The sequence below is a fragment of the Lathyrus oleraceus genome, chromosome 2, assembly GCF_024323335.1.
Source record: "Lathyrus oleraceus cultivar Zhongwan6 chromosome 2, CAAS_Psat_ZW6_1.0, whole genome shotgun sequence".
NCBI classification, from domain to species: domain Eukaryota; kingdom Viridiplantae; phylum Streptophyta; class Magnoliopsida; order Fabales; family Fabaceae; genus Lathyrus; species Lathyrus oleraceus.
The window spans coordinates 150760633-150775677 of NC_066580.1; the positions used below are offsets into that span (position 1 = coordinate 150760633).

The 15045-nt window shown below is 33.9% G+C and overlaps 1 protein-coding gene across 1 annotated transcript; it reads right to left on the reverse strand.

Annotated features, from left to right (window-relative positions):
• Window positions 1–12694: 12694 nt before the first annotated feature.
• LOC127122357 (uncharacterized) lies at window positions 12695–14143 on the reverse strand. The gene is made up of 4 exons (XM_051052703.1): window positions 13772–14143; window positions 13492–13696; window positions 13400–13446; window positions 12695–13348 (listed from the first exon to the last, which is right to left on the reverse strand). The coding sequence occupies exons 1-4, from the start codon at window positions 14141–14143 to the stop codon at window positions 12695–12697; spliced, it is 1278 nt and encodes a 425-aa protein (XP_050908660.1).
• Window positions 14144–15045: the final 902 nt, after the last annotated feature.

Sequence of the window (15045 nt, forward strand, 5' to 3'; positions counted from 1 at the left end):
TAATGAAAAGTAATATTTTTTTATGATGTAATTTGATTTTAGTGACATAATTTTTCATAATCATTAACATTATATTTTTTATTTCTTTCACTAATTGTCTTAGAAATAGATAAAAGTTTATTAATATCGAGGAATCCTTTAATAAATGGACATCAAGATGAATATGAATAAAAAAGAAATAGGAATATTTTCCATTTAGTCACTTTATGGATAAAGACTAAAAACATAGGGGAGAGTGTAACTTATCAAAGAAGTGCATATATGTTATTGTGAGACTTAGGAATTTGTTTCATAGCTATTTATTACACCTATCTCGTCGTGGTAGGAATACACCACTAGGTCACGTTCTGGTCTCATCTGTCATGACATATCTTATTACCCTAGCACACTAGGAGAAATTATTGAATGGATTACTGTCTAACATATTTTTCATGGCTATTAAACATCAATTATTTTTAGTTATTATTATTCATTATAAACTAGTGACAATAATCCATTATTTTTTTTGTCATGACAATCCCAATATTTAAGCTTGAAAATCAATTTAAGTTAATACAATCTATGTAAGATCAATACTCTTACTTTTAACACTTGTTGCCCCTTTGACTGTGTATACTTGCACATATAAAGCAACCAACAATAGCACGTGTCCCTGAAATCAAGATAGTCTCCACTTTAATATCTTCTAGGTACCAGTCTCAGTCAATTGTAAGAGCAATGACGCATTATTAAAGCACTTATTTTATTTTCGAAGATGGTCAAGCAAGAAGACTTATCCCTTATGGATGGCACCAAATACCAAGAATTTCGAAGCCTGATGTGTGTGATATGCCAGGTATGCTAAATCCTTTTAGTGAATGGCTTTAAGCTTGCTTGAGAAATATGTGCAAATCTCTTCATATATAGAAACTCAAAACTCCTCTACCATTTGGAGACCTGGATGGAGCAAAGAACAAAGGGGGGTAACTTAAGTAGAGTCAACGCATGTCCTCCCGTATAATCAAATTCCCTCATGTTTTCCCATGCAATCAGGGATAACAATTGCACTCCCCCAATACAAGTGGTGACTAACGACAAACATCTTCTACTTCAATCTGGTTTAGAAAAAACCACGCAGTCGAAGCTCTTCCAGTGATTGGGACATTAATAACGTCTGCAATAAGTGGGAAACCCGATGGGTCCTCTTCATTTGTTGCATTGTTTTGTAACACTTTATTGTATTTGCACGCTAAAAGGAGAAATGTTAGAAAGTAAACTTCTAAATGAGCGTTCAAGAAAAAAAGGATTCCCCGTGTCACTCACAAAAAATGATCTTCCTATAGCTTATTTTGAGCCCCCGTCCACCAACAAGTGTATCTTTATATACTATTTCTTTAGTTTCTTCCTCCTCACGTAAGAGGGGGTAACATCGCCGATGGAACCCAAAATCTTAAAGAAGGAAATGCATTTCCTTTTCAGACAAATCTCCCCTTGATATAAATCATCCATCTAATATATGTATGTCCTAAAGTCTGCCAAGAAATGGATTTAATGCTAGAACTTGGAGAATTCATCTGGATATTAATAAGGTGCCCCGACTTCTATGATACATAGGTTAGAATGAGTCATCTATGTGATAAGAGAAACTAAGAAGTACTAATCCTTTAAATGCTTCACACTTTTCAAATAAACGTCAAAAATCTTGGTACACTACTAGAAAGATATCAGGTCTTGGTACACTAAAAGACTTTGACATAGGCCTGACTCACCAGATACAATTCTAAAGGAGCAATTAATAAATTATTAAGCACGCCAATCTCAATTTTTTTGAAGGGGAGACAAAGACCTATCAAGGAAAATAAGCATTCATTAAGAGGAACGACACACCCATTATATTTATTACATATCCTCTTGTCTTCCTTAGGGGAAATCAACCTCAAATATTTAGAAGGTCCCACTGATGTAAAAGCATGGAATGCACCAACCTCACCAATAAAGGTAAAGGTGGTATCCAACATCTCTTGGTCCACCCACACCTACGGTTTGTCCCATGTTGCCTTCCGGATTACAATTTTGATGTTATCCATTGTAAAGGATTATGTCAACAAAAAAAAGCGATAAATATGAGTAGTACCCCGAAGCAGATTTAAAGATAAATTTGGCGTCTCTATTAAATCACACGTAGACAGTGAGGTATATCAAAATGCAAAGCAGAAAGACCTAAAATCATATAAACCTATTTTAACAAAAAAACCCAATGAATAAAGTAGGATTAAAGGAGAATGAGGCATCAGTTTTCCCTAAAAGAAGTGAAGTTGATGGCCCACACATTGCGAATCCTTCAAAATTTGTGACATGAACAAGTCAAATTCAAATAACAATGTAGAAATAATTCTCGCAAGATAAGAAGTTACAGACAAGAGAAGATAATAAGTCATAAAATCACAATTGACGAAGCAAGAGAAACTAATAGTTCCAGAGCTCCTTATATATGTCTCAACAAGGGTGAATCATGCAATCCATTATACAGGGAAGCATAAACCACACCACCAATGGTCAAGATCTTATCGTGAAATGTTCAGAGTATTTGAGTATCATAGGACAAAGAGGACATCATTACCATAAAACATAGAGACATGAGTCGAGACTTACCTATAGAACAACTCCGATCAAGAAAATGATTTTTATTGCATCTGTTACCAATTCTAATGACGTCCCATCAAGATTATTCAATCACTTCAATTAATAGTCGGCCTAAAGATGTGAACGAAAAAAGCCCCATTCTACATTATAAGAACAACAACTTAGGGGGAAATCTGCAAGACCCATGACAAAAGGCCAAGAGAGAATACCAAGTGGAAAGGCATACAGAAAAGGTAGGAATTCCCTTCGACTAGAAGTAGATGATTCTTCCCTCTAAGGAAATAATCATTGTCCAATTTAATTAGATGAATGTCTGCATAACACGCTGCATCACCTGCAAACAATTTCAATTTCTCTTGATAGATAAGGGTAAAAATACACCATTTTAGGTATTTAAATTCATCCTCACTCTCATACTACTTCTGATTGTCGCAATAACTTGGATGTTATATTTATAATTTTACAGGTCAATCTTGCTCCCCTGTATAGAAAATATTGCTCAACCGTTGTGAGACGTAACTCCATCACTCCCTCTTTCTACTTCTAGAAAATGGGTGCTAATTTTTACAAATAAATTAACGCAATACTAAAAGTGTAATATCTTATATGAAAAAAAGTCAAATAAAAAATACAGTTTATAAAGACTTTTAAAAATAAAACATAAGTTCAATTGAAAATTGAATATTATGAGTTGGTCAAAACTTTGAAAGTCCATTATTATTATTATTATTATTATTATTATTATTATTATTATTATTATTATTATTATTATTCCCTACTATGAAAAACTTCTTTAACCTCAATTTCATATACGAGGTAACGAAGGGCATAATGAAATGCGAGACATTTTCCCCATCAGTCGAGATGAAAAGACTTAATGGCCATGAGTTCGATCTCCAGCAACTGCATGTTTATTATTTTCAGAACTTGATGATATACCCCACATTTTCTCTCGATTATAAGAAAAATCAAGGTAACATAGTCATTCTTATTACCCCGAGTTAATATAATAACCGAGGGGAGAACATTGTTATTTAACTTTTTTCTATATTTTTGTTTTAACTTGTATTATAGGATCATTTTTGTCCATTTCTGAAACATGAACCTTGTACATTTTTTCCATTTATGAAATAAAAACAATATACTAAAAATATTCATTGTTTAGACGAGTTGCAAAGCCAAAAGGACACACACCTTATAAATTTACAACAAAACTAAAATAAATTATTAACCAATAAAAGCAAAAACTGAAATGAAAATTCTTGAACGATTGTCCAAAAGTTTTCTTGTGCGATTTGGAACCGGTTGTTAAGCATATATAATTTGAACAACATTTGAAACCAATTAGGATAATCAACAACAACAACAGCAACAACATTACATATTTAAATCATTGATCTCAACAACAACAACATTCAAACTTCAATCTCCTCTTCATGAATAAATATTACTTAAAGAAATAAATATATATTACTAAGTGATATAAATATTTACCTACTAGTTTTCCCATATCTCCTCTTGATGATCATGACTAATAACATGCACATCATCTGAATTATTTTCTTCCGATGAGAGATGTACATGTGTTACGAAAGAAGGGGTCTCAAAATTTAAATCTTGATTTTCATCACTATCAAGAATATGTTTCCTTGTAGAACAATTGACCATATAGTGTTAGACGGATTAGTGACATAAACGACTTGTTTTACTTGGGATGCCATGATGAATAGTTCTTTCATAAGCTGCCTTTTGAAGATCAACTTGTGTGAATCCTAATTCATCAGTTTCTACACCAACGTTACTGTCAATCCATTTGCACTTAAATAAAGGAACTTTACAAGTAACATAATCAATCTTAAAAATCTCCTCAATAAACCCAAAGAACGCTCTAGATGCAAGTACAAGATTGTTATCTTTGGAACTAAAATATATGGATTCATCTTTAACCATAAACCCATTATTTTGTATGGTACTACGATCATTCTTTGATTTTGTATAGAATGAAAATTTAGTAATGTTGTATGCATTATAAGTTATTAAATTAAATATAGGCAGCTATGACACCCATTTAATTGTCTTTGGTGCATTACTCTCTTTAGAAACCCTTTTATTATACCAATTTATAAAAGTTTTGTTAGGCTCTGTCAACATCAATTTTTCACTCATCCGGAGAAATTTTTCCTTGATAAGACTTTTGTGAGCAAACAAGTAAGGTTGAAATTCATCAATGTCATTTAATACAAATGTGTTTGAAAAACTATATCGCAGTCCATTGTCTTAACATTTAATAATGAGTACCTTTACCTCCATATCTTCCATCATGACGAGACTCGAGAATTCCTATAGAGTTTGCTTCTGACAAATAGTTTGTACAAAATTCAATAGCTTCTTCTATGATGTATCGTTTAACGATCAAAGCTTATGGACAATGATGATTCTTTGTATACCCTTTAAAAATATTCATGTATCCCTCTACCGGATACATCCACATCAAATAAACTAGACGACAAAATCTATTCTCCCTTACTAGATGAATAATTAAGTGAACCATAATATCATAAAATGATGAACAAAAATACATCTTAATTGACACAAGATAATTGCAACCTCATATTCCAACTCATCTAAATTTCTTGGATCAACAACTTTACTATACATAACATTAATGAATAAGCATAATCTGGTTATAGTCACCCTTACACATTTTGATAAAATGTCATGGATAACCACTAGTAGAACTTGTTGCATCAAGACATGACAATCATGATATTTAAGTGAAATAATTTAAGATATTTCATTGACATAAGTTTCTCCACATTTGATGAGTACCCTTGGGGAGCTTTGATATCTCGCAAGCAATTGCAATTTTTTTTCTTTTTTAGAAAGAGTGTGACATGATGGGGGAAATATGTCATATTTCTTATTTCTTTTGGGGATAACTCTTGTCGTATACCCATAACCACCATATCTAAATGGGATTTCTTACTATCTTTTTTCCTTCCTTTAATATTGATAAGTGTTCCAACCAAACTATCACATACATATTTTTCACATGCATCACATCAAAAAATATTTTACATCGAGGATAGACCAATATTGAAGATCAGAGAATACCGACCTCTTTTTCCAAATATTTTTTCCATGAGACCTTTTTGTTTCTTTCCAAAGACAACATTAATGTTTTGTTGTCTTTTATAAACTTCCTTCCTAGTTAAGGACTTTGGAGAAAAATTAAACTCCTGCTCTCCATTAAAAGCTTTCAACAATCTATGGTATGAATGATTAGGTCTTAGAAATTTATGATGCCCAAGGTAAATAATCTTTTTTTTCTTCCATTTTGTAGGTGGTGGAAGCATGTATCATCTTCACATATAGGACGCACTTTATATCCCTTGACGTTGTACTTATAAAAATTACTGTATACATGAAAGTCATTGATTATGAAAAACAATATGACAAACATCTTAAAATTATCACATGTATAGACATCATTAATATAAATGCCTTCCTCCCACAAAACTCTTTAATCTTAAATCAATGGAGTTAAATAAACACCTATGTTGTTTCCTAGTTGTTTTGGACCCGAAATCATCATTGATAACATCATATATTTGCGCTTCATGAACAACCATGAAGTTAGGTTGTAAATTATGAGAATAATAGACAATGAATTATGGTTAGTACTCATATTACCAAATGAGTTCATTTCGTCGGTGGCAAGTCCAAACCTAAGGTTTCTTGGCTCAAAGGCAAAATCTCGAAACAACTAACCAGTCTTCTTCCATTGTAATGAATCAACTACACGAGAATCTTTCCATCACACACTCTTTCATATGCATGTCATCCAGTATTATTTGTGTTAATTACATTAACAAACAATGTCTTAAACCTTTGAATTATCAGTAGGTACCACATCACCTTGGTAGGAATTCCATTTCTAGTTACACCATCATCATCTTTAGAACCATTATCCTTCAGCTTGTAGTGTAACTCCCCACAACTCGGGCGCTCCTTCATTTTTTCATACTCTTTTCTATATAATATGCAATATTACGACATGTGTGTATTTTGACATAGTTTAAACCCATTGGATACAATATCTTCTTGGCCTCATAACTACAGTTCGACACCATGCTATCAACAATTCAGTAAAATTTATATATGTCAATCCACCTTTTTCCTTAAGATTAAATAGTCTTAACAGAACTGAAAATCTTGGAAACAAAATTTTATCCCGGAAATAATGACTATTCCATGTCACTTTGCAAAGTATCTTTCACATGGGCTTTCTTAAAAACATCTACTCCAATATCACAAATCATAACTTATAGAGTATCATTCATATATTCATCACTTCAAATCTATGTGACACATGTCTTTTTCTGTCATTTCACCATGTCATACCCATTATGTGTAGTTTTAAATAATTTCATGACAACCTAAATGATTGAATATATCATCCTTTGGATGTTTTTGTGTATTTCAATATTTTTTACAATGAAAAAAATCTCATTATTGCCACAAATGCTTTTTTTAATGTGAAGTGAAGAAATTGAATCACACTATTCTCATACTCTTTACTTAATCTATTTGCTTTCATTAAACTACGATCCATTATCACATATAACTTCTGGAAATATATAAGTAAAATGTACACAACCAACAACAATGAATATTTCATCTCAAAAAAATAACAATAACACTAAACAACAACTATAAATACTTGAAAAACAACACAACATTATACTCTAAGTCTCAAAACCATAACGACAACGACAACGACAACAACAACTAGGCATGACAACGGGGCGGGTCAGGGACGGTTTTTACCTCCCCCAAACCCAAACCCAAATCCCCAAATAGTCCCCGTTCCCCACCCCAAACCCAAACAGGGATGGAGAATTAAAACCCAAATCCGTCCCAAACGGGTTCGGGTATCCCCGGTCCACCACCATCCCTTTAGTGAAATCAATTTTTTTAATAGAAATATTTATTTATTTTTAAATAAAATTACATTAGAAAAAATAAAATAAAACAATCTAAAAAAATTCCATACATACATTTCGAATATGTTAAATAATAAATACAAATCAAAATATTAAAACATTGGTAACTTATTTAATATTCTAAATCATCAAAACTAAATAATAACGTACATAATAAATAAATTGTGCGGGTTCGGGATGGGTACTAGTTTCCCTATTACCCAACCCGTCCCCATATTTTATAATCGGAAAAAACCAAACTCAAACCCAGTCAAAGCGGGTTTTCCCCGTCAACTTCGGGGCGGGTTCGAATGGGTACCCGCGGATACAAGTTATGTTTCCATGCCTAATAACAACAACATTACTAGTACAGTCATGGAGAAAGTCTTACATACGAAAAACATGATGGGAGAGTCAAAGAAATGTGTTTATTTGATGTCCGAGTTTCTTTATTCGAACTTTTCCTCCCCGGAGAAGATGAAGAATGATGTTTCAGTTCGTTAAGCGGAGAAGATGAAGAATAATGTTTCTTTTGTTCGTTAGGATGTAAAACGTTTATGAAAAATAATGAAAAGTGAATGCGACTTAACATTCTAATGTCAAAATAAAATATTATTTAAAGTTTATATCTCATTTGATAGAAAAAGTCAAGGGAAAACAACTGATATGAAAATTGAGTTCAATTTAATTAAATAAAATATTAATCAACATTTTATTTTATGTTGGTTTTCAAGAAATCTAATGGAAAAGATTATTTATAAAATAAGGGTGTCATTTTGATTCTAAATAAAGCACGAAATTGCAAGAGCTGATAATCGAAACTCAAACCTAAATTATATTTTTTATCAATTTTTCAAAAAACTAAGAATTAGATTTAATTCTTTTAAAACAATAAATAAAATGATTCTAGATCATTTGACATCGGATTTTAATTTGCTGAAATGAAAGAAATAAATTATTTATAGTCTTAGTCAAAACTTTAAAAGTCCACAATAATAATAATAATAATAATAATAATAATAATAATAATAATAATAATAATAATAATAATAATAATAATAATAATAATAATAATAATAATAATTATTATTATTATTATTATTATTATTATTATTATTATTATTATTATTATTATTATTATTATTATTATTGTATTAGAAAACTCCGCGTCATTCATTGGTCTTAATGTTGAATTATAAAAAGTTTGCAAGAATTCTAATGAGAATAATTATTGATGAAACTTTTTAACTATTTTTCAGCCGAGTTCTTAATCATTAAGATACCTTCTCTGTGAGAATCGGAGAATTAAGCAAAAAAGGATATATTTCTAATGCGAAAATCACATCGTTAAGAAAAGGGAACATTCTATAAGCAGCACAATGGTTCTTTCTTTGTATAATTACAAAATCTGACTTATAATTACACATTAAGGAAAGGGAACATTCTACATAAATATGAAGAAAAAGAAACATCCTAATCAGAAGTAAACAAGAAAAGAAGTAGAATCTGAAGAAGAGGTTGAAGATGAACCGAAACGAAAATTTCTACTTCTTAGATCTTCAAAACTCATACCATTTCGTGACAGGAAGCACTCCGCCGATCTCGCCAGCACAGCCGTGTACTGTTCTAAAATCTCTGTCATAATCGCCACCATTATCATCTTTCTACCTTACAACTTGTTCTTGTTATTATTTTCAAGACTTCAACAACTTTCTTATATATAGATATAGAGAAAGTGTAAAGGGTATTATGGTAAGGGTCCTATAAATAATAAGAGTCTTTTTGTATCTCATGAGTTTCCTAGTTACTAGTTATTGACAATTTGTGGCACCACAAAAGCATAATAATATAACAGGTTGGCAAAAAGTAATAAAATTCTGGCACTTTTTCATGTGCACAGTAGATATTTTAGGCAAAAATGAATGACGGTTTTTGTTTTTGTATGACATTATAATATAGTGTGGTCTAATCATATAGCTTTTGAAGAGATGGGGTGGTTTGATTTAGAAGGAAAATAAATATTGGAGTAGTTTGTAAGTTTTGAGCATGAGGTTCGGTAGATGCATGTTTTTAATTATCAAGCTAAATTGAGTAATTTCATATAGCTGACGTTTTCTGTCCTATACATGGGTTTGGCAGAATTGAAATGGTGATGTTAGTTGATCTAAAAGTTTACTTCCGCCTAAAAGGAATGTAAATGAATATTTGTCTCCTGCATTTAGAAATAGCATTTTTGTCAAAAGAAAATCAAAATGTGAATTTGTTGTGACTCTTCTAGAGTCTGTTGACCGCTCTATCTATGAATTATTGTCTATTTTGGAGGTGGGAATTAACTCCGAGTTTGTTCAATGAGAAAATCCTTTTGTTTGATTAAGTAGTGTGAATGTTAAATATAATTTTCTTTTAACCTCAATTTTTAAACAATGTGAGAGTTTTTGGTGTACCGAAACAATTGTTCTCGAGTCGAGACTAAAGTGTTAAAAAGTCTATACCTCGAGCATGTTCGGTGGTTAAACCCTTCTATAAATCGTCAATGTTCTGATCAACCTGAAGTTTGCTTACCACTGCATCTACGAGGTATTATCTATGGGAACTTGTCGTGGTAAAGCTCTTAAGATGGAACCTATGATGGGATGTTTTTTTTTCTCTTGAGATCTTCTTCGCCACTGATGTCTCTTTCTTTGGTGGACTTGTTAACTACTTCTACTATCTTCCTAAGTGGAGTAGCACTTTGACAAGGGGAATGCTTTCTGCACAATGATATATTCTAGCAAGTGGCTTTCAGGGGAAATCTTTATGCCTCTTACGATTTCCTATTTGGGTTCATCCTTTATATATCTATCATGTCTTCCTATTTTGATAATTTTCACGACATTTGTGAAATTTGCAGCGGAAAAAGTAAAAAGATGAAAAAACCAATGGAAAGTAAAAAAAGAGATAAGGGAAAGAGAAAGACACCCGATATTTATATAGGTTTGACCTAAACACCCTGCCTACTCCCGTCCCCAAGAATTCTTCTAGAGAGTTTCCATTATCTTGGGAGTTTTCAATGGGATATGCCCATGAACCTCCTTTTACAAGGAGTAGAAGTTAATTAATGGATAACTTCAAACCAAATAACAACAGATCTTTTGAAGGTGCAAGAAACACAAGAAAGAGGAGGTTTTGATTGGGTTTCAAGTATGATAGTTTTTCATGACCCAAAACCAAAGAACACAATGATAAAGTACTTAAGGATTTTTATCCTGGTTCACCGTTAACTAGGTTACCTCCAGTCCATTCGTTAGTTATTTTTACATAGAAAAGGACTTAATCCAATAATCAATATTATTACAAGAGCAATGGAAACCTATCATTGATATCTTAAGAATTTTGACCCAATTGGTTCCCTAACAAATATAACAGTCATCGACTCCTTAATATCATGACCAACCCGGTCGCTTAAGAGGATTTAATCCTCAATGGCAACCTGCGAAAGTAGAGAATGAAATTCTGGTATCAGATACAGAATGTCGAAGGTAATGTCACGACATTAATATCTGAACAACAAGTGAAATATGAACAGAATAAAAACTAGGAAACAATTCAAAAATGACACAAGCAATTGTTAACCCAGTTCGGTGCAAACATACCTACGTCTGGGGGGCTACAACACCAAGAAGGAAATCCACTAAACAGAATTAGTTCAAAGACTCTCAGCAAACAACTTCAAGTTACAATCTTTTCACCTAATCTCTACCCGTGTGATTTCTATCTAAGAACTCTTAGACATGAGACCCTACTCACTCCCCCTCAATCACATCAGTGATACTAGAACAAATACCAAAAAGAAAGAAGACACACTTCAAGGACACACACTTGATCTTGCTTAAAAGCTTCAATCAAGTAAACAAATACACTCGTACTTCAAAGCTTAGAGTGGACAAATTACAACTCAAAAACTCAGTCAAATTCACACATACACAAGATGGATGAATGGCTCACAATTCACAAACGCACACAAGACTAAAACCCTAATACTCACTCACTTCACCGTTCGTTTTTATCTATGTGTAAAACAGGGTTTACATAGTCTTTAAATAGAAGCTTTCTAAATGGGCCTAGGCAGCATGAAACCCTAATTCTATTTATTGCGCATTCCCTAAGAAATATCTCCGAATCATTCCTTTTCGGGAAATAGAATATTCTGGCTTTAAATAGAATTACTCCTTGAATAATGCATGCAATCTCTAATAAGCACACAAAGACTTGCATGAAAAGCGCAACAACAAAATACATAACATTCAGACTGAATGTTCTGTATGCACATGTCGTAACATCGGGCCTGACATCTTGAATAAATCCTGCACAACCGTATCAAACAACCTGCAGAAAGCTGATATCACATGTCAAGACTACAAGCGTGACATCTTGTGATAACACTAAGTTTTACCAAAATTGATGCCAATTCATAGAATCAACAAACTCCCCCTTTGGCAAATTTTTTCTAAAACAAACAACAGATCACACCTTCAGAAGAAATCAATCAGAGCATCAGTTCAGCAGCATAAGAAAACATACACACATCACTAGAAAAACTAACAACTAGTAAACACACAAGCACTTGTATATACAACACTAGCAAGAACCAACTGGAAAACATCAGGACACACAAGTGCTTGTACTCTCCCTCAAGTCCATGCAACTTCCCAGAACACAACATCTCCCCCTTAAGCCAGTCCACAAGACGCAACAACCACACTGCTTCACACAAATAGAACACAGAGAATTCTCCCCCTGTACCAAACAAATAAACACCAGAATTCCCCCCCTGTATCAGACAAGCAGAGCAACAACAATACTACAGAGCTAAGCTAAGATACTCAGCTACATCTACAACTACTTCTCCCTCTTTTTAGCCAAAAGAGACCAAAGAGACAAAATAAATGTCTATCTAGTCATTAACAGAAATACCAGAAGTTAAAGAGTTACATCACCAAGTACATACACAGCTGTAAGAATTCTGAGAAACAAACCAAAAAAACACAAAGAAATCCACCAAAAAACCAAGAAAGCCATCAAAACAAGAGGGACCAAAGCCAACAGAGCTACTCAGTAGAGCTTGAGTTTGCAGCCTCTTCAGCAGCACCAGAAGCAGAATTACCACTCGCATCATCATTGTTAGCAGACCTCTCACTAGAGGTGTGGGCTTCAGCTTCTTCTTCATGGCTGACATTAGCATGTTCAACATTTTCACCCTCAGCCTGCTCCAAGCTTTCAATCAAGGCTTCCAAAGATTGTTTTCTAGCTGTGGCTACCCTAATCCCTTCACCTAGCTCTTTGCATGTCTCCTTAAGCTCAGCAATTGCTCCAACTTTTGAGACTGGCCTCCTCATGGCAGATGTCATGACAATATCCTCGACATGACTCCCTTCAAAGAGTTTGTAGTGCACAGACAGAGCTGGTTTTCTCCTACTAGGTAAATCATTTGAGCATAAAATACCAGGATTTTGATTCAAGATAATTCCACAAATCATAGAGGGAAAAGCAATTGGCAGCTTAACTGCATTAGTAGTTGCATGCTTGATGATTTGATCAAACATATATCTACCATAGTCAAATTTCACTTTTGTCCCAACAGCAAAAATAAACCTCCCAAGAGTATTAGCAATGGTGGAGATATGGTTGGTAGGGACCCAGTTAGAAGATCCTATTTTATGCAGGATAGCATACTTGATAGTCAACTTCCCAGCAGGAAGATGCTTTTTAAAAGGCCAAACTTTCACCTACTTAGCTGTAATCTCCCTACAAACCTGATTGTCTGTAACCTCTAATTCTCCTGCACCCTCATTATTTCTGCCTAGAAAATTATTAATAATAGTAGGAGAGAATGTTATACACTTACCCCTCACATACACCTTGCAGAAATCCTTGCTGTTCTTATCAAAAATATCCTCAGGAATATTAACAATAAATTCCTTGACTAAACCTTCGTAGCATTGAGAGAACCCAACAACAGTCTTCAAAAGCCCAACAGCTTGTATCAGGTCCATGACTTCCTTCATATCAGCAACATCTTTTCCCAATTCCCTTTCCACAGCTACCCTTCTCTGAATCACAAATTTTCACTTAGCAGCTCCATCCTCAAGATGGAAGGAGATGTTATCCAAATGAACAACAAGTACTTTAACAAGAGACTTCCTAACAGTAGTTTTCTTTGCAGGCGAAATGTCAGAGACATCTTCCTCAACATCCTCTTCAGGCTCAGAATCATCTTTGACCTTCCTCTTCTTTATTTCAACCTTGCTCCATGGTTTGGAGGGACCAATGACATCAGTCTTCTTAGCTTCTCTAGCTGACATAAGTTCAGCCACAAATTTTCCTTTGTGAGTCTTCATGCGTTTAGCCACACTTGGCTTTATATGATGAATCAAGCTTTCCTCTTGATCATCAGAGCTACCATCCTCTAGATCAATCACAACATTTGCATCATCATGCTTCTTAGAGTGGGAAGCATTAGCCGTGTTAGAGGCCACAAATTTCCCTTTGTCAGACATGGTTTTCCCTAGAGAGCGTAACCCTTCAGCAGCCAAGGTCTTTTCAGAACTGGAGGAATCATCACCCTTACCACTAGGTTATTCAACCTCAAAAGGGGGATACATTTAAGCAAGGGGAGTAGAAACCCCCTTCACAGAGTGGCCTTCATTAAGAAGTCTAGTAACTATGTCTCTTATAACATGATCAGTATAGTGTGTTCCTTCCTTATACTTAGTGACAGGAGTTGAACCAGACGGAATACTAGAGGGATTACCTTGATTGGAACATCCATAAGCGGAGGCATCAATGGAGATAGGTTGGTTCAAATCAATGTCCGTGGCGGGAATAACAGAGAGAGGAGCAACATCCAGAATCTCATCATCAGGGACGCCCATGGGAGGAACACTAAATTTTGGAATAGACTTAGTATTTTTAGAAGCAGATGTATCTTGATGTTGTGGCATTTTGGAGTTTTTCTGGAAAAAGTAAGGTTGCCCTCACAGAGGTTTGTGGAGAAGGAAAAGGAAGATGGAATAGTTGGAGTAGGTAATGGGGTTATGGGGGTAGCGCGTGAAGATGGAATAGATGGTATTTCCAATACAAGATAATGATTTACCATAATTGGGGCACTTTATTTTAGGAAAATAGACTATAATTTGAGTACTTTTTCCACTCCATATTAATTGCTACAAATTTTCATAAATGAAAATCCCTAATCTCCCTCTCAGGAATTCAAATTGATTTGCATCCAAGCCCTTTGTAAAAATATCAACTAACTGCATCTCAGTAGCAACATGCTCTAAGGCTACAATCTTATCCTCCACAAGTTCTCTAATAAAATGGTGACGGATATCAATATGTTTGGTCCTGTTGTGTTGAATAGGGTTCTTTGAGATGTTTATAGCACTCAGGTTGTCACAGT

Excerpts from the sequence above, each read along its gene's own strand:
- LOC127122357 (XM_051052703.1), bottom strand. The coding sequence starts at position 14,143 with ATGTCTGACAAAGGGAAATTTGTGGCCTCTAACACGGCTAATGCTTCC. Across the intron at positions 13,447-13,491 it reads CTGCAAGGTGTATGTGAGGG|GCAGAAATAATGAGGGTGCA; the intron begins GTAAGTGTATAA and ends ATAATTTTCTAG. Across the intron at positions 13,349-13,399 it reads TAGAGGTTACAGACAATCAG|CATCTTCCTGCTGGGAAGTT; the intron begins GTTTGTAGGGAG and ends CCTTTTAAAAAG.